Below are 21,253 nucleotides of genomic sequence, written 5' to 3' on the forward strand. Positions count from 1 at the left end.
TGTCGTGTGGCAGTCTATCAAAAGCTTTTGCAAAAATCCTAGTACACCACTGTGTATATGCATCTTCTCTGTCCAAAGTATTTGTCACCTTCTTATAGTACATAAGTAAGTTAGTGAAACACTATCTCCCTTTAACAAACCCATGCTGTTATCAACCCATATCTATATCTTACTTCTCGCCAATCTCTCCAGTATCTTCACCACAACTCCAGATTTATAAATTGGTCTTTAATTTGAAGCTACAGCCTTATCACTAACTTTATGCAGCAGAACAATTTTACCCTCCTTCCACTCCCTTGGAACCTGTACTGTTGCAAGACTTATTAAACAGGCATGCCAATGCTACTGCCAATTCCCTGGAACATTCCCTTAAGATTCGTGGTGATATGTCATCAAATCCTATTGCCTTATTGACATCAAGTTTATTTATTTCCTCAAATACCTTCTGCTCACTCACAATTAAGCCATCCTCGCTTATGTCCTCTACACTTAGGTCCCTCATGATTCCACCCTGATCAGAATGAAACACCCTTATGAATTGATCACTAAATGTCTCAATAATGTCTTCTGCAGCAGTTACCATTCTACCACTTTCATCCATTAGCATCACCTTACCATAATCATTCTTCCTTCTACTTGCCACATATCTAAAAAAAACTCAAGGTTTTTCTTCACCTGATTTGCCAATTTCTGCTTATACTGCACTTTTGTTTTCCTTACTAACTTAGTCATTCTCCTGGTTGTTCTCTATACTCTTCATGTAGCTGATTATTACCATTATTCATCTTGTACTTCTTCCAAAGTACGTTCTTTATCCAGATTTCATGCTTAAGTTCCACATTCATCCATTTTACATTTATCTTATTCAGCCTTTTGGCCTTTGGAATATATTCACACATTGATGTTATGTATTTCTTTGTCAGTTCCCATGCAACATTTATTTCCTTACTGCTCAACTCCTTGTTCCATGTTATAGCTCCAAGCTGACTCCTAAGCTTAATCATCATAATTAATCATCAACCTTATAATTCCAGATATATGTCCTCACAAAGTTCTGCATATGGCTAGCCACAACCCAAGCTATTACTTTATGATCATTTTCAACGACTGGAGGAAAGTGTGAAAACCCCCTGTTACAATTACATCCTCTGATGAAATGATCATATCTGGAACTCTCGATATGTTGCCTGAGATAGTTATCTCTCAAGAACTCGAGAAATTCATTTTACTTATTAGAATTCAGTGACCTTCCTCTTCTCGCCATGTACCTTCCAAAGTACATGGCAAGAAGAGGAAGGCTATTTGACTCAAATGCTATCTCTTCATTCCAATCTATGCTATAATTAAAATCACCCATGATAATTACCTTCCTTTGTTCACTAATCCAAGTTGTTTATACATTTCATTACCACTCTCCACATTCCCTTGCCTATAGCAACATCTGCCTGTCAACTTCCACATTACACCACACTGCCTCATATCTATTGCCACTATTTCCCTCTTTCATGTCTACCTTATGTGGACATAATTCCCCTGCTATCATCAGCAGCACAGCTTTCTTGTCCTTTCTTTCCTCGCAAAAAATACCGTATTCTTCCATTTCTATTCTTGTTAGAATATCATCTTCATTCAACCATGCTTCACTTATTCCAATGATTTTGAGACGAATAAACTCAATCAGTGAAACCATTTCATCTCCTGTGTTGAATTGAATTCTCCCTTATTTCTGATATTTCTGGCATTTGTAAACAAACACAGTAATTCATTTTTAGGTCCATAATCAGTCCTATCCAAGCCACTCTTTTTTTTCCCTTTGTTTGTTTGTCTAATTACACATGCACCAGTACTTAAAAAGTCAAATACATATATTGCCAATTTTGAAAAACATATTTTACAAAATGCTTAATAGCATGAAGGGTGACATCATCAGTTCCACTGTTGAGCTTCTGCTTGAAATTTCTTTATGAAATATAGCAGAGAATTGAAAGCATATTGTCTGAAGTTTTATGCAGTAGTAGTTTAGCTATGGAAAGAGCCAAACTGTGAATGTCTTTCACTCCCAGCAACACCAGTTGTAATATTAGCAATCTATCTTTATATGTGTCAGAGAATTTAAGCTCAGATTAGTATTGTAATGATTCTGTTGATTAATTGATGAAAGTTGATTAATTCTGTATTGTAGAAAATTTCATTTGCATATTTTTTAATCTTCTGTTATTAGTAATTTATCTTTAATACTACATTTTCTTGTTACAGGAATAAAATGTCCTGTTTGTTCCAAGTTTGTACCACCAGATGATGTGGAATGCCATTTGGTCATGTGTCTTACCAAACCTAGAATAAGTTATAATGGTAAGTAATATGGATAGAAATACGTAGGCTGTTCAATAAGTTATAAGACTATATTTATACAGAAAACAGATTACCTTTAATTGTCATCATTTACATGGTCTTTTTCGAAGTAACTACCATGAAACGTGATGCATTTGTCCCAATGTTGCATCCACTTCTTAAACACATGTGAAAGTCCATTTTTTGAGAGTTCTTTCAAAACCGCCTCTACAGCTTTTACACATGCTTTATTGCTTTTGAAATGGCGGCCTCTTAGTGGTTTCTTGTGCTGAGGAAACAGCCAGAAATCGCACAGTGCGAGATTAAGACTGTATGGAGGGTGTGGTAGGATATCTATGTTGTTCTTCTGCAAAACGTCCATTACACAACCAGCAATATATGACCTTGCATTATCGTGGTGCAATAAGAAGCCATTCTTCAGCAATGAAGCTTTGTTGTTTCATTGTAGGGTCATAGTGATACAACCAAGCTTCATCTGCTGTAATGATGCGTTTTAAGAAGTTGTCACCTTCTTGTTCCAGTCTTTCTTTCCATTCTGTGCACACATCCACTCGATGCTGCATTTGCTCCGGTGTCAAAAGTTTGGGAATCCATCGGGGCGCAAACACGTTTCAGTCCCAAATGTTCAGCCATGATTGAGTGAACACTTCCCACAGAAATATTCAGGACAACATGCAGCTGGCGTACTGTAATTCTGCGATCCTCCTTGATGATAATCGCTGCTGTGTTGATCATTGTCTCTGTGATGGATGTTGAAAGTCTTCCCTCACGTTCAAGATCTTCCACATTTTGCCTTCCTTCCTTCCTTAAAAGTTTTATGCCAGGGAAAAACGCTTGCCCTCGACATTGCTTCATCGTGGAAAGCTTGGCGTATCATGTTAAAAGTGTCCGATGCCGATTTTTGCAAACGCACACAAAATTTAATCGCATAATGCTGTTCCAAGGATGCTTCCATTTCGACGACTGGTCGCAGTTCGTAGGTGCGCCGAAACAAGCTCGCGTTTAGTCACGTGACACTCTGGCACATCAGCCCGTATACGCCATCTATCAACTTCTTTTGTTAATACAGACAGCAACATTTCTTTATTCTACAGAAATTAATATTGTGATGAGTGGTTTCTCGACAGTAAAATTAGTCTTATTACTTATTGAACAGCCCTCGTACATGTGCATTAGCTCTATCTAACTTTTGGAGACTGAGTGGGCAGTTCAATCATGGCTGAAAATCTTACTTTGAACTGAAAATCCCTGAGTTTTTCATACAGAGATGGCTGAGTTTTTCCTCTCAAAAATCAGGTTTTTGATCCTGGAAAACATGCAAAGTGGCCAGAACACTACAGGCAACAGGTAATGCAGATAAGATTAACCACTTTATCATCAAAGTGGTAAGCTGGTTTCTTAGAAGCCAAATTACTTGGCCATGACAAGCTATTACGATTAACATGAAAGGGAAGATAGGATGACACATAAGTTATCTTTGATACATATCACTTTTTCACATAGTCACTAAAGATGTTTATGCATTACGACAAAAGTAAATAAGAAACGGAGTCTCTCATGTTGAGAATAGAATGTTTTGATGATTGCAAAATTTTCATGCTTCATGACCATTGTCAATGCTTTGATACATAGCTAAAGAGAAAATCAAATAGAATAATCATTAAAAATCATAGTATATGCTAGAATGCACAGCGTTAAAAGCAGGAGGAGAGCTTATCGATCTCAACCATTACAGTTCAAAGTTAGTTAAACCGAAATTACTGTTTAGAAAAATTACTTGGAACTGTAGCGAGGTTAAGGAAGATATAAACTTTTTGAAGCTGAGAAAGTTTTAGGTTATCATTCCTATTTAAATTTGATTAAAATGAATGCGAGCTTCATGTAATCATTTTGATAAAAAAAAAAAAAAAAAAAAGTAACTTTGATGTAATATTTTAGTCTTTAGTTCAGAATGAAGATTTATGGGTTACAAAAATTGGTTGATAATTGGAAAAGAAGGAATACGATAAAACACGTAAGTTACTTAAACTATGTTCCACTTGACATTCCACATGCTAGGAGTTTGCATGAGCATCAAGAGTACATTTTTTGTTTGGATACTGATGAATGAGGAATGGGTTGTCAGAGACAATCATAAGTACTTTGTCAGTGAAATTTCAAGGAGAAGTATTGTGTGAATGATGGTTAGTGTGGTCTTTCTACTACGTGTCTACAGATTTCATGAAGATGCTTGTGCAGTAACAGTATTTTTGAAAAATTAAATGCTGTCTGAAATATCAATATGTAGTTACTAATTTAAAATTTGTTTAAAAAAATAAACTAAGTGCAGGGAGCATAATTGATTTATGGATATGAAACTTATATATATCAGACCAGACTCACATGCAAAATGTTGCAAGACCTATAAGCCCAGTGCAATGTATGAGTAAAATAGCTATATAAACAGACATATTTGGATGTTAAGAAAGTTGATTGCTTAAAGTTTGACATGCAAACATTCTTGGTGTTATTAATGGTGAATTTTATTGAATGTACAAAGACACATTTTTGTTTTATATATATTTTTATTTTATATCAGTCCAACTGGTTGTGATTTTCCTCCAGGTCTTTCTTCCAGCCATCCTAGCATGCATCAAACACTTTTGCTATAGAAACTTGTTTTTCGTAATGAAATAGGCACAACAATCAAGAGAACACATGTAATTAAAATAAATACACTGACCTTGTAGCTTTAGTTTCTTCATTTGTAATCCCAATTTTTTTTTTTCTTTGTTAATGATGTCAAGTTCCTTTCTGTTATCTTCATTTTTAATGATTCTGCTTTGATGGAATCTGTTACTTCTCTTTTCTCAGACCTCTATGTGTGATCTGTAATCTTTTATCAACTCTTATTTCTAACCCAACTCTCAGATCCATAGAATAAAACTGATGATCACTCTGCTGTATACTGCTAATTTAGTGTTATATCTAATTTCTCTGATATTTAGTGGAATCTGTGGTGTGGCATAGTAATTAAATAATAAAGTGACACGTAAAAACCACAGTGAAATCTTTAATTAGTTAAAAAGACAGATATTTCGTACTAAAATTAATAGTACATCTTCAGTGTCTGTAATAGGAATGGAATACAGGCAAACATTCGGTAGGTCACCTATTAAAATACAATTGTTACCACGTGCTAGGAAATAATAGAAATAACAAATTTAATCTATTAAGATAAATGTTTTTTTACATAAGATAAGTCTTCCAGATCTTTGAGAGAAACATATTATTTCTATTTAAATTTGGTCAGTGTAAGATAGTTTCACAACTTTCTTTGAATAAGTGTTCATATTTGAGTCTGCATCTATGGAGGAGAACTGCTTTATCCCACTGGACACTATGAGTCGAGTCAATACTGTGCTGTGCCAGACCAGACTTCAGAGGTTTGTTATAATCAATATAATATTGATGTTCTTTTATTCTTTTTTTCCAAAGAACGGCCAGTTTGTCCAAAATAAGAGACATCGCATTCGCAAGGTATTTGGTAAACACCAGCCAAAGATAGAAGACAGTTTATCCTTTGTAGAAGGTAATAAAGAAGAAATTTTGTTGATAGGAATATATGTTGGAATCAGTTGATACTTTTTCAGAATTCTACCTATAGGTTCTGAGATTCCTGGAATGTACGGAATAGGAACTCTGCGGACTGTTGTTTATTATTTATCTAATTTTCTCGCATTCTATATAAATTTATTCAGTTGGCTCCCATCATACCAGCTTTACTCATTATTATTATTATTATTATTATGTGACACCTCCAGGGAGTCCAAGGTCCAAGAACTCATCGAGGGAGAGTGTGCCAACAGCATCGAACGATTGAATCCCTTCCAACTACTAACCGCACTCAAACTTGCTTAACTTTTTTGCGTGTGCCATTAGTAGCAGAGGCTCTACCAAATGACCAATTTTTGCTTAACTTATTCTGTTAAATATTTTTGCATTTCATATAGATATGCTTAGGTGCTTGTGATTACTTATCAGATTGGTATAAACAACACCAGAAGAAAATAAATAATTTATTGAGACAATATTTATTATCATTATATGACACCTCCAAGGATTACAAAGACTCGTCACAGAAAGGCACTCACAACTGACTGTCTATACTACTCAGTCTTCTGTCTACCACTGGATTTCTATATCTTCAAAGCACAAATTACAACTGTAGTTAAACACAGAACGCCCAATTAGATATTGTTGTGGAAATAGTTCAAATTTTAACTGCAAAAGAACTGATGTCCCATCAGGACACTCTCTAAGGGCTGGATAGAAAAGCTAATTTAGAGAAGTCAGGCTGTGATCTTAGAATAACTGTCTCCCAGATCTTTGGCAAATTAATGCAGCCATACTTATTGAGGTTAGAGGAATCTTTCATCACTAAAGTTGATTCCATAAATGGTCTCTTGGACCTTTCCACTCTGGAGTATCCAGAGCATTGTATGCAAGGCCTGACTTGTTATACAGAAGGGTTCAATGATTCCTTACACTTCAGAATGTGCAAGAGGATGAAGCTGAGCCTTAAAGGTTGATAGCTGGATGTTTAGTTTGAATAGTTTTGCTGTGATCTTGTGTGATTGTTGCAGAAGGGATTGGGGGGGGATGACATGCAGTATTTTTCGGTTTTATAGGAGTTTTAGCCATTGGCTAAGAAAAGTGTTGTGAAGATATCTAAACTCAATGACAGGAGCTTCATCATTCAAACAAATAGACTCTGTATGTAGCATTATGAAGATGCCATATTGTTAAGATGAATGATGGTATGATTACTTATATAAATAACTTCCAGTGTGTTTGGGGGGGGGGGGAGTTTCTATAAACAGGAGAGAATAACAGATCATTTGATAGATATGTAATCAATGTGTTCAGAAAGAGAAAACAGCTATTAGTTTCTTTTTCAACATCAAAGTATATTTCTGGAAATATGCCAAAAATGCACCTCATGTGTCTAGAGCATGAGACCAAATAGCTGATGCATTATCTAAATAACATAGCTAGATTGTTGATTTTTGTGTGTAGCTAATGAAGCTTTTTGTTTCTAACGAAGGTAGGAGAGTTGTCTATGGGAGGAGTGATTTTTTTTTTTTTTTTTTTTAACTGTTTGGCAGATTTTTAAGTGAAGCTGTCTATGCTGTCAGCTATGACAAAAGAGGGGGATATTGAGTTTGTGAATTTTGGAGTTTTCCATATATCTGTGCTGGTTTAATAGTGCATATGTTTTAGTTTTTTGGTTATTAAGTTAGTGTTAAGGTTTTTTTTGGGCGGGGGTAATTTCTTTGGGCCATGATGTACATACTTTTTTTCTTTTGAGATTTAGAAAGATCCTGAACTATAATGTAGAAGAGTTAGGTTAGAATATTCTTCATTTTTCTGTTATGTTCTGTTTTATCCTTTATGGTGTTACCTTTATCTGATTTGGTTATAACATTTTTTGTTGTAGTAGAAAGTTTTACAGCCAGGTTATAGAGTATATTATAATTGATAAGAAATTTCATTGTTGTTTTAAATCTTTTACCAAAGTGAATGCCAACAAAGTTTCTGCATAAAGTATATTCATGGCTAGTCTATTTCTATGTAAGAGCTGTTGACTTGACATCAATTACCTTGTCACCCCATAATGCAAAACACTTTCGGACATGTATATTGTTATGGAAAGAGTCACTACCAGGCTGGTTGCAACTTATTGAGAACCAATAATGAGAGTCAGATCAAGAAAGATACCAAGGTAAATCAGTGCAGAAGTCATATGTATACAAAGAAAGTTTCCACATAAAGATACTTCACTGCACACATACTTTGTTTGCATATGCATGGGTAAAGGATTAAAAAACAAGAAATTAATTTCTTGTTGATTACAACATACTTTATAACCCAGTGGCAAAACTTTTTACAGCTATTTATGATTTGGACTATTTCATAATCTGGTGATATCACTTGCATAAAGTAAAGAAGTGTGTTTAACATCTCCAGTTTTGATGTCTGGTTTAATGTCACTTTGCTTCACACTGATCCATATAAAGGATAGAAAACAATGTAACACAAGGATGTGTTACTACAACTAATTCTACAAACCAAACCATCTTCCTGTACACTCTTCAATTTTCATGGCTTATTATTATTATTATGTCCTCCATGGAATCTAAAGAATAATTCTGGAAGGTCCACACTATCTCTTGCAAAAATGATCATAGAACTATGTTTTAAACTCATTTACAGTTTCTGCACAAACTACACTTTCAGGTATTTTGAAGTTTGTACTCACCAACCACTCTCCATGCAAAGAACCTTTTCTTCATTCCTTTGCTCACATCCTCCTTATACAACTTCGAGGGATGGTCATCACTTGTTCTACCCTTGTCTCCTTATGTTCTATGAAAAATTTTCTCCACATTAATCTGATATCCCTCATCATCTTATACAGTACCCCAATTATATCACCTCTCCTATTCAAAAGGCTCTGCAAGTTGCATTCCCTCAGTCTGTCCTCATATCTGATGTTCCATAGACCTGACACCAATTTAGTGAACCTCATCTGTACCCTTTCTAATATATCCTTACCCTCTTAAAAACCAGGTAACCAAATCTGCATACAGGAATCCAGTGTCATTTCAAGGTCCTCTTCATCATTGCTACAATTTTAGCAATGTTATCCCTAAACTTCAAGTCTCTGTCCACCATCAATCCTAGATCTTTCATATCTTTCACCTTTTTCAAACTTTCTCCATTAATTGTATACTCTGCATCTCAACCTTGCCAAATTTCAAGACCTTACACTTTGCGACATTAAACTGATAGTTCTACTCGCTTGCCCACATTCTGTTGAGTCCTCCTACAAGGCCACATGTGCTCTGTTCCTCATAATTCTTTCCAACATCTGCAAAAGCTGCATATCTCCATTTAAGCCTGCCATAATACCATTAGCATACAACTCAAATAGTAATGGCTCCATCTTGCTGCACTCTGCTAATGACTTTCCTCTTTTGAGAGATAATACTCTCCCATACACAGCCCACTGATACCTAACTGACAGCCAATCACTTTTCCAATTCACTAGGCCATCAAGTCTAATTCATTTCAATTTAGTTACCAGTTTTTTGTCATGTGACAATTTATCAAAGACCTTTGAAAAATCCAAATATACTGCTGTATCTCCCTTATTGAAGTCATCACCTTGCTGAAGTACATAAGGAAATTGCTAAAACAATCTTTTCCAATTCTGAATCCTAGTTCTCACCAACTTCTCTAACATTTTAACAACTCCAGACTCAGATTATCCTGTAATTTATAGTCTCTTATCTTCTCCCTCCCTCGTGAAGTGGAACACTTTTTCAAACTTTCTATTTATTTGGAACTTGTCCTCTTGGAGATTCATGTTAAACAGGTGTGCTAAGAGTGTCATTCCCTGGAGCATTCCTGCAAGACATGGTGATAAATTGTCAAGTCTTACAGCCTGATTAACATCAAGTTTACTTAATTCCTCATATAGTTCCTGCTTTCTCACCATCAGTTCTTCCTCCACTATGCCTTCTACACTCTGGCTTCTCATGATATCACTTTCATAAGGATGAAATATCCTGATAAAATGATCTTCAGTGCTTCAACTATATTCTCTTATTGAGTTCACAATGATAATATTCAGTATTATTATTAAGAGAGACCTCCAAGAAGTCAAGGACTCATTGAGAAGGCCACATCTTACAGCATCAAATGAGTGAAAAATCTGGCTTTCAACCCCTTTTTTGACAACATTTTTTGACAAGGATATCCTCTTGTCTTTTTCCCACCCTCCATAAAATGAAAAATTCCATCTACTGATATTCTGTATGACCCTTTCAGAAGTTTGTAAGGCTCAATCATATCATCCCTCTTTCTCAGTCCACAAATTCTCAATCTCTCTCTCTCTCTCTCTCTTTGTAATCTGTATTCCACAATCCTGATATCATTTTTAACACTTTCCTTTGCACACGCTATCCTTCTCTCTCTCTCTCTACTGTATGATAATTGCCGCAGAAACCAGGAGACCAGTTCTGTGCACAGTAGTCTAGGTGAGGTCTTATCAAAGCGTTGTAAAGAGGCATTATGACATTCTTATCTGTATATGTCAATGTTCATTGACATCGTGGAATTGTGGACATGTGAAAATGGCTGTCAGTTCAATCTTAGTCTTGCACTTTGGTGTGCTGAGATATCAAATATCATACTATATTGGTGCAATTATGCTAGAAGAAACTAATCACTCTGCAAGTACTGCATATTCAGCCACATTCCTGATTACCCTGCCTATCTTTGCATCATCAGCAAATAGCTGTATGTCTCCTATCAAATCCTTCCCAATGTTATCATAAATATTGAATAATAATAATGAACCGAGAACTGATCCTTGCAGCACACCACTTGTTACCCTGAATCTTGCATGTTAGTCAGCCATTCTCTTATCACACTAATATTTTATAATCCAGTCCCATTTTCTCCAATTTATTCAGCAGTCTTCCATGCTGTATTCTGTCAAAAGACTTAGCAAAGTCAAAGTATAGGTGCATCCATTATACTTGACAAGAAATTATGTTCTTGTTTTTTGTCTTTTACTGAAGATTATGTTTGCAGGTGAGATATGTTTGCAGATAGCTATTGAGAGAAGTTTCACCAGTATCCCAAAGTAATATAAGAAGAGTTGTTACTCAAATTAGCTTTGACTTTTTTTGAAGTATCATCAGTTGGGTATAGATCACCAGAGACACTAGGAGCTAACTCACTGAGGGAGTGTGGAGATATTTCTATGTACAAGTAATAGAATTACTTGTTTACCTTACATTACCATATTATTACAGTATTCTGAATTAGATAATAGTTGTGGCAAGTTTTCTTTTTAATAGGAAGGAAGGAAATTGCATTCTTACTTTCATCCTTATTTTAATTAAGCATGAACAAACATGATTGCACATGAAATATCATCACGACTAGGCTACTTATGTATAATTATTTATTTTAACATAAATACAAACAATTAATGAGCTAAATTATATATAGATTGACAGTTCAGTTAACCAATCAATGGCACTGTTTGGGAGTAGGTGCAAGTTCCTGAGGCTTCCAGGAAAGATGTGTGTGTGTGTGGGGGGGGGGGGGGTAGTCATTAATGATATGTTGCATAGGCTGCACATGCAAAAGGGTGACTGTGAAATTTCCCACAGATACTACAGTGATAGTAAGTGGGTATAGTGGCCTTGTCTGGTCTTAAATCTGTTTGACTGGCTCTAGAAGTGCCAAGATAGATTAAATCCTGGAGGTTTTACAGTTGAATTTATGATAAGGTAATTGTTTGTAGTTTATATCTGTTATTTCCACAGGCAACCTTGGGAGAGGAGTAATCTTAAGGTACCAGAGATGGTTCTCATTATTATGTTGGGCTGTGTGTTTACAAGTCACATGGTGACTTTGGCTCTTATATATATAGATAGCAGTTGACTTCACATCAAGTTACTCTGGTATCCTGTAATGCATACATATTCTACATATTCTTTTCTTCTGAGGTGTATATAATGGGAGTGGGATTCATTCAACACTAGACAGAACAGAAAATGGTTGATGATGAAATTAATCCCATATCAGAAATGAAGAAGTGAACTTCATGCAAAAAAACTAATTTGTAAAATAGTAGCCTTGAGGATACATATAAGAATATAAGATAAAAACTTATATGTTTTGTGCTCCTTTTCTTTTGTACAATGCATTATAATTTTTCAGCATTATAATTGATCTGGTTTGTCTTTTATATAACAAAGACAATATATAAATAATGATCCTCTTTGAAAATGAATATGAAAAAATATTTCAGTCATGTAATTAGTGTAAAATGAAGTTAGATGCTATGAGAATTTAATGAAAAAAAAAATGTATTTAGTACAGGATTTAAAATTAATCATATATGAGGAAAAACAAAAAACAAATAGGTATTTGCATTAAATGTTCTTGTCATGTTATTTATTTGGTTAGGAAGTGCACACAGAACTAATAAAGCAGAAGATGTTAATCAAAGTCTGTTTTTATATAAATTCATTAGCATTTAAACAGCAAAAGGACCAGTGTATTATCAGCATTTTTATTATTAATATCTGACCTCCATGGAGTTGAAGGACTCTTTGCAAGAGGTCTATATGCTCATGCAAAAAGATCATCAAACCATGCACCATAAACCCATCTATAGTTTCTGCACTCACCACACCTTCAGGCAGTGCATTCCACTCACCAATCACTCTATGCAAAGAACCAGCTTCTTACTCCTGTGTGCACTTCCTCCTTATACAGCTTTGATGGATGGCCTCTAATTCTATCCTTGTCCCCCCCCTATGAAATATCTCCTCCACCTTAATCTGGTAACAACCCCTCCCCTCACCAACTTATATGTCTTAATCATATTCCCTCTTCTTCTGTTCACAAGGCTCTATAAGTTGCATTCTCTCAATCTCTCCTCATATCTAATATTTACTAAATTAATGACATTAACTTAGTAAACCTTCTCTGGACCCTCTCTAATACATCCTCATCCCCCTGAAAACCAGGACCATATCTGTGCACAGTAGTCCGTATGTGGCCTGATCAAAGCCTTATACAAGGGAACCATAATCTCTTTTTTTTTTTTTGCATGTCACTGTTTGCCTACCAAATTTTGTAGGGGTCATTTAGAGGTCCATTACATTAGAAGTCCGTTATTGCGCTTGAATATAACCTAGAAAAGTCTTTTTGATCTTATACTAATAATAATTACGAGTAACAGTTGTGTATATGGTTGTAATTTTAATAAACTAAAGTCTCATAATTATAATGCAATGATGTTATGTTTCTATCACCACAGAGGATGAATTAACAGAAGATAAAGGTGAATGTGTCATATGCTTAGAGGACTTAGTTAAAGGTGACATTATTGCCAGACTACCTTGCCTCTGTATATATCACAAAGCGTAAGTAGGCATGATATCAATCAAATAGATGTGTTCAAAATTTTTATTATGTTTTATACATGTTATATTTTACAAATGTCAGATTTTCATTAACGTTGTTATTATTATATCTCCATGAGTCAAGACTTGTGGAATGTCCCATTGTCACATACATAGCTTATCATATTGTGCCTTGAATGCATCTTATTCAGCCACTCTCCATGCAGAAAACCTATTTCCACCACCATATATACACTGCTTGGAAAGAAGTCAACAGACACCCCAATGGACAAGGTGCATTGTACCACGTAATGGGTCACATGTTTGTAGCCAATATAAATTGGAGGAATATGATGCTCCCAAGTTGGTGCAACTGTATGAGAAGGGACCTAATGGAGTTTGAGAGGCGTTGTGAAAGGATTCCATGTTGCAGACCTATCTGTTAGCAAATTGTTGACAAATTGGGCCATTTAAGGTCAACAATCCATGATACCATACTGAGATGGAAGCACAGGGTGTCAACTACAAGTACTACCCGCATTGGATGACCTACCACACTCACCAAATGTGACTGGGGTACTATAAAAGATAATATGTGAAAACCGCCATTTGTCAGCCAACATGTTCAATGTGGAGTTTCAGGCATCAACTGGAACAGAAGTCTGCCTAAACACATTCAGAAGAAAGGCTCACAACATGGATTTCCATAGCAGGACCACAATATGCAAGCCCCACATTACCCAAAACAACATGCAGTGTCATTTTCAGTGGTGCAAAGTGTGTGTGTGTGTGTGCATGCAGTGGGACATGAAAGCTTGGAAAGCTGTGTTATGGAGCAACGAATCATGCTACACCCTCTACTGAGCAGGTAGATGGGTGTGGCAGATGCCCAGTGAACATCTTTTACCAGAGTGCATAATCTCAACTATGAAATTCAGAGGTGATGGTATGGTCCTGTTTTTCTTGGTTTGGCCTCAGACCTCTATTTGTGGTGCCATGAACATCGATCTCTGAAAGGTATCTAAACATTCTGGATGGTGCAGTGCTTCCTACTTTGTGGCGTTTCTACGGAACTCGTCATTGTTTCTCTCAGCAAGACAATGCACTGTGTCATAAGGCTGTTGTTGTAACTGTGTGGTTTGTGGACATGAATATCACCACACTTGTCTGACCTCACAGAGCCCTGATCTCAATCCTGTTGAACATCTGTAGGATGAACTGGAGTGTTGGATGAGGTCAAGGGACATCTGTTCCACAACAGTCTAGGACCTCATTACAGGAAGAATAGTCCAAAATCTCATTGATTACTATCCTATGCTTGTGGAAAGTGTGTCCCTGTAGGATTGCTGCAGTCATCACAGTGAAAAGAAGTCATACATCTTATTGAGGTGAATGTCACTGGTGTTTGTTCTTCACAACAGTATCTGTTGACTTCTTTCCAAGCTCTGTGTGTGTACCTTTTTGCTATTAATATTTCAAAATTTTTCATCTTAGCTTTTCAAATAATGACTCTTCAGCTTGTGAGGTTCTTTCCTGAAGTAGTTTTGCTCTCATTGGTTTCCAAGGTTTGTCAGACACAAACCTTGGAAGTCAGCTTAATATATACAGGGTATGAGTTTTCGATCATTGTTGTTTTCACTCAAGTGAATTTTCTGTTCTAATGTTCTATCCATTTATACTCTCTATAATAATATAAAAATTTAGTAGAGCATGCTCTTTTCTTAACCCCTCTAATGCCTGATGCATAAAAATTACTGTTTATGACTCACATTTTTCATACTTAATATTATTATTTTGGGCGACTCCAGGGAGTCCTTAGACTCATTGAGGGAGGACCTAAACATCATGTCCACACAACTATACGACATTCTCACAGTATTTATCATACCTTGCCTTGAACTCACTCACTGTCATAGCACCCACAACAGACTCTGGCAGCTTATTCCACTCATTTACCACTCTAAAAGTAAAGAACCCAGCTCTAACACCCCTGCTAACCACACTCTTAGATCCTTCCCTATATCGTTAATGAACAGATTAAACAGCAGTGGTCCAAGAACAGAACCCTAGTCACAGGCCGTCTTTTGGACTCTACTCCTGAATAAACTACTCTTTGATATCTCTCCATCAACCGCCCACCTATCCATCTCACCAACCCTATATCCATTCCCGTATGTTGTAGTTTACGGATTAGAATTCCATGTGTTATCCTGTCAAACGCCTTTGCCAGGTCTTACAGTATCACTGTAAACCCATTACCCTTATCCAGTTCAGCCGTCACCTTGTTATAAAACTTGAGCAAGTTACTGAGGTATGATCTACCCTTCACAAAGCCATGCTCTCTGCTGTACAGTATCTCATTTTCATCAATCCATTCCTGTATTTTTCCCTTGACTACTTTCTCCAAGACCTTGACAACGACTCCTGATATGCTGATCGGTCGGTAATTTGCAACCGTAGTCTTGGATCCTCCTTTATGCAGTGAAACTATTTTCCCCTCTTTCCACACCTTCGGGACTAAACCAGACCAGAGACTCAGATTAAACAACATGGTGTATTCACAATGGATGATATACTTTTGCAAAGTGTGCGCTCAGTAACTCCACTATATCGACTTATTCAGTGACCTCCTTACCATCCTCATTCCTTAAAATCATTTTGCCGTGTACAGTTTTTTCCTTGCTTGCAGCATATTGAAAGAACTGTTTGGGATTCTCTTTTGCTTGCTTAGCTAGTTTCCTTTCATAATCCGCTTTTGCTTTTTTTTACCACACTCGTTACCCTTCTGGCCTGCACTTTATACCGTTCGTGTGCCTGCAGGTCACCCCTTTCTTTAAATTCCCTCCACAGTTCTTTTTTTACAGCTCAAGCTTAATGGTGTTATTCATCCATTTCACCGTGTTATTTCACCCATGCTCTATCGACGTCCAGCCCTTGCAGTTGTACATGCCATGGCACTGATCCAAGCAATCTCCTAAGCTTGTCATACTTGCCAGCATGGTAATTCCACATATACCCTGTCTTAATCGAAAATTCCACACCTTTAGCCACCTGCCAGGTCAAGACCTTATGATCACTCTCACCAATAGGTGGCAATATGGTCATATTCATTACAGTCAAATTCTGAGATGCTATTACCAGGTCAAGCACTCACATCCCTAGTATTTTCAATTACATGCTATCTCAGATAGTTATCCCTTAATAATTGAATAAAATCCATTTTCTTCCTCACATGTGTCATCTCCTCCTTCCAATCATTGTTACCATAGTTGAAATCCCCCATAATAATTACCCTCCTTCCACTCATTTCATCAATTTGTTTATGCATACTATCTCCACCATCTATTCCATCACCTGGTCTATAGTAGCACCCAACTGTATATTTTATTCTGCCAGTCTCAATCTCACACCAAATAGCCTCAAATGAGTTCCTTTCACTATCCTGCAATACAACTTCAATTCTCCTTGGCTGCAGTTCATCAGCTATCATCAATAACACCCCTCCCCCCATTTTATTCTCTGTCCCTCCTAAACACACTATAACCTGCACATTCTATCCCACTAACTATATCATCTTCCATCAGCCATGTTTCACTAATGCCAATAACTTGTGGCCAGGAAGAGCCAATCAAGGCCAAAAATTCTTCCTTCTTGTTCCTAATACTCCTGGCATTAGTATACATGAAATGCAGTGATCCCTTTGTCCCACCCCTATCTTGATGCGTTATTCTAAATGTCCCATTCCCATTTTTTGTCCTTAGTGCCGGCTCGGGTACATTATATACATTCTTACACTCGACTGTCTCACCGATGTCCGCATATCCACCCCCCCCCCCTCCTTGGTAGTTCTAGTTTCCCTGGTTCTGCACATCCATTTTCACTTCATTCAGCAACACTTTTTCCAGTCTCTGCACACCAAGTCCATTCATATGCAGGCAATCCATCTTGTATAAATCCCTTCACCCATCAAACTCATTCCACATGTCCACGAATTCCACACCACACCGTCTGCATAACCTGCGCATAATGTCATTTGCGATTATGGCCCTCCTTCTAAACTCCTCTCTGTCATACCGCGGCAACAGACTCACCATTCTAACTCTGTCACTCTTTTCTTTCGCTACCCTTAACAATACTTTCAAGTCCTCTCTCATAAAAAATTTATCACCTTTCAATTCATTCGTACCCGCCACAACTATTAATTCTTTCACCCTCTGTTTTTGCACTCTAAATACTCTCACTTACATCCTTAAATTTCGCACCCGGTAAGTACGATTTAGTTAAACTCCCATCTATCACTCCTCTTAATAACGAGTCACCATACAACACTCTTTCCTTCATTTCAGAAGCTCTCCCACTTTTACGCTGTTTATTTACATTAGCCGAATCACTCTTGAAAGAGTTTTGCAGGTGCTCTAATTGCCGCTGCGCATTTTGTATCATTGCGCGCAACCTAGCGATCTCACTTCCTACAAATAATTCCTCATTTTTTTTTATCATTCAAACCATTTTCTCTCTCTGTATAGTTGCTTTCACTCTTTCTTTGATCACTGCTCTCATTGTCATCTCGTACATCGCAATTCCCTATCAAGCCACTATTTTCACTCACATTCTGGCTTTCTTCAATCATAACTGTCTCACAACCTGACACATACTTCAACTCCTCACTTTGCTTACACTTTCTGCACATTCTCCCACCACTGTCACTTTCAATCCAAACTCCAGCCTCATTCGGGAATGCATACATCCCACACACACACATCACATTGGACAAACTCTCTCACATTATAGTTTTTGAACAATGGTGTCGTATTTTTGGATGCCATTATCTTACGTCACATTGGCGGCATATTCAAATCTATGAAACGTATCGTTAAATACTAAATTAAATAACGAATTCACACCAAAATCACACAGACACAACAAGCTACCAAAATTAGACAATATTACGTTATGATTTTAACCTATATTCTAATTTTCACTCAAAATTATACTTAGCTTTTGGGAGCTCTCTGAAAACACAACTGACTGTCTAGCCCTCTTAAATCTGAATCTAAATTTCTTCTAAATTTCATCATTTCATCTAAATTTACTTCTGTTGTTTTTTTTCCAGTTGAAGTTAAATACCTTCAAATGACACTTCTTATTGTGAAAAACATTGATTATCAATTTTATGAGTACTTTACATTTTACAAGTTCTGTGAATACTTATTAGCACTTTGTAACTTAGATATATTATTATCATATTCCCTAGGAATGGAACACAAACATGTAGATGAGTGTTCTATTTCAAGATTAGGTTTATTATTATTATCAACAGACCTCCATGAAGTCATGAGAGGGGCCCCACTCTCACATGTACAGCTCATCGTACTTCGACTTAAATGCATTCACTGTCCCTGCACTCACCACAATCTCAAGCATTGCTTTCCAATCACCCACCGCACTCCATGCAAAAAATGCAAATCTACTCCTCACCCACCCTGCTCACACCCACTTTATAAAACTTCCAGGGATGGCCCCTTGTTCTTTCCCTGTCTCCATTGCTTCCTACCTTATCAATTTATATGTCTCGATCATGTCTTCCCTCTTCCTTCTGTCCACTAGGCTCTGTAATTTGCATTCTCTCAATCTGTCTTCATATTCCAGAGAACAGAAACCAACTTAGTTAATCATCTCTGGACCCTGTCCAACAACTCATAGTTTTGAAAACCAAATCTGTACACAGTAATCCATATGCCACCTGATCACAGTCTTGTACAATGGAATCAAAACATCTTTACTTCTACATGTCAATGTTCTCTGCATCATTCCCATAATCTACTGTAATACTACTAATTTATGATAGAAGATAATCAAAACTCTACAAGGAAGCCAAAGTACATCAGAAGTACATTAGATATCAGTTTATCCTCTAAAAGGGAAATATGTTCTTTATCGTTGTATAATCTTTCCAGATTAATTTGTTTGAAAAAAAAGTTCCTTCTAGTATAAAATGTTTTGCACTTTGATATTTTCATATCAGATGTGATGATATAAAATTTTTAAGTGAAAATAGTTTACAAATTAAAATTTTTAAAAATTAATATTGTTTATTTTAATTGTTTAAAAAAGTTAAGACTTGAATATACATTCGATTCTTGTTTAACATCGATAATTTCGTTCTGGAAATGATGTTAAATTAATTAATGTTCAACAGGGTTTTAGGTAATCCAGTTCAGAGATCCAGAAGTAAAAATTGCCCCCAAAGCTGTTAATTTAAGGCTTTGTAAGGCTCTGTCACTCATTTTTTATAGCATCTTTTTTTCTTAATTATTGTATTTGCAATGGTCCTAGCCATGCTGTATATTTCACATATTAATTTGAAACATCCCTTGATTATTCTCTTCTATTATTGCTTATTTTGGGGCTAAACTGATAGCCTCTTGAATGAAAAATTAAATTAACTTACAGTACAGTATTGTAGTATATACAGTGGTGCAATAAACACAAGTCATGCAATACTACCCCCCCCCACCACTCAAAAAATATAAAAATTAATTCAGATGTCACTATACAAACCAATCAAAAAAGCTTGGAGAACAACTGACTGAGCAGCAGTGCTCCTCCATGCCTGCCTCAACTGATCATTATGCTGGCCTCATGGGAGCGATGTGTAATGGCAAACAGAGCAGGTGACAAAGAACCAAATGCATGTAGGTCAGTGGAAGCCTTGACACTAAACAAAAAAAAAAAACAAAGCAAGCATGACATTAAATGAGGTTCAACTGTAGTTAAAATAGCATTATCTCTTATCCCAATAAGTCGATACAAGTAACTCTTGTTATACATGGGAGCGGGGCCAGTTCTAATAGGTGTGCAGGGCATGCGTGCACGCAAGCGGCCAAATCTCTAGGTTGCCGATGGAATAAATTCGATATAGCCTATAGTTAATTTTAAAATATTGGCAATGAAATAGGAACATAACATTGTTAAAACTATAGCTTTGCTAACTTCGAAATATCTTCTTTGGGTTTCATTCTCTATCTCTTTAAAACCTCGCTCAACAAGGAATGTTCATTCAAGCAAACCATAGTTTTGGCCTAGTTTTTTGCTACTAAAAATACATAATTGGGAAAAAATGGAATTACAATTTTTTGTTTTTTTTCTAGTACCTGTTATAAAATATACCACCATCTTTCAGATAGACCTGACAAGACAGATCGGAGTTTTTTCGGAATCTGTACAGAAAGGCTCAAGTCAGTTTGAGTCATTACAACATTTATTTATTCATTCAAAAAGAAAAAAAATAATTTGTGCTTATTATTATTACCATTATTATTAATGTTTTTTATTATATGTTTAGATATGTCGGATAGGAAAACTAAACATCTGTCTGGTGCTTTTTATCACAAAAGAAAGAATGAAAGTGATAAGGAAAAGGAAAAATTATGAGGATCCATACTGAAATATGTAAAGTTAGATGAAGATAACTCAACAACATCAATCACTTCAGAATCTTTTCCAGACAGTAAGGGTGAAATCAAAGTGGAATGTGAAAAATCAAATGAAAAGTTTGAATTTCGTTCAGAACTGTGCCAGGAAGAAGAGTCAATGCCGAAATCAAACTGTGGGGATAATTTACAAAGTAGGCCTTCTGGTAATTGTACTGAATTCACGACAGAATGTGATTTAGGGGATCCTTGTATCTGGCCATCTATTGTTAATAATCGGTTATTAGAACTCATAATTCATAAGGGACCTGTAACACCTCAAAATATAAACTTTATTAAAGATAACAATGGAAGATAATTTTCCACGTCACAGTTTCTTACCTAATGGTGAAAAAGTTCAAAGAACTTGGTTAATCTATTATGAAAAATCCAATAGTGTATTTTGCTTTTGTTGTAAGCTGTTTGCTTTAAAGAAAAACAAATTAACAGATA

The 21,253-nt window shown here is 36.2% G+C and overlaps 1 protein-coding gene and 1 long non-coding RNA gene across 2 annotated transcripts in view; one reads left to right on the forward strand and one right to left on the reverse strand.

Annotated features, from left to right (window-relative positions):
* LOC150103483 (E3 ubiquitin-protein ligase znrf2-like) overlaps positions 1-21,253 on the forward strand; it is a 201,500-nt gene that overhangs the window by 166,895 nt on the left and 13,352 nt on the right. The window contains exons 2-3 of the mRNA XM_090398231.1: positions 2,257-2,352; positions 13,244-13,349. Coding sequence (XP_090254357.1) covers positions 2,257-2,352; positions 13,244-13,349 — 202 coding nt within the window. The remainder of the gene's footprint in view (positions 1-2,256; positions 2,353-13,243; positions 13,350-21,253) is intronic.
* On the reverse strand, positions 5,389-20,021 carry LOC150103484 (uncharacterized). Its single transcript, XR_016548842.1, has 2 exons — positions 19,890-20,021; positions 5,389-5,503 (listed from the first exon to the last, which is right to left on the reverse strand). It is a non-coding gene; the product is annotated as an uncharacterized LOC150103484 (long non-coding RNA).

Source organism: Typopeltis vanoorti, chromosome 9 (assembly GCF_054136105.1).
Source record: "Typopeltis vanoorti isolate ZY-2024b chromosome 9, IOZ_Tvanoo_1.0, whole genome shotgun sequence".
Classification (NCBI taxonomy): Eukaryota; Metazoa; Arthropoda; class Arachnida; order Uropygi; family Thelyphonidae; genus Typopeltis; species Typopeltis vanoorti.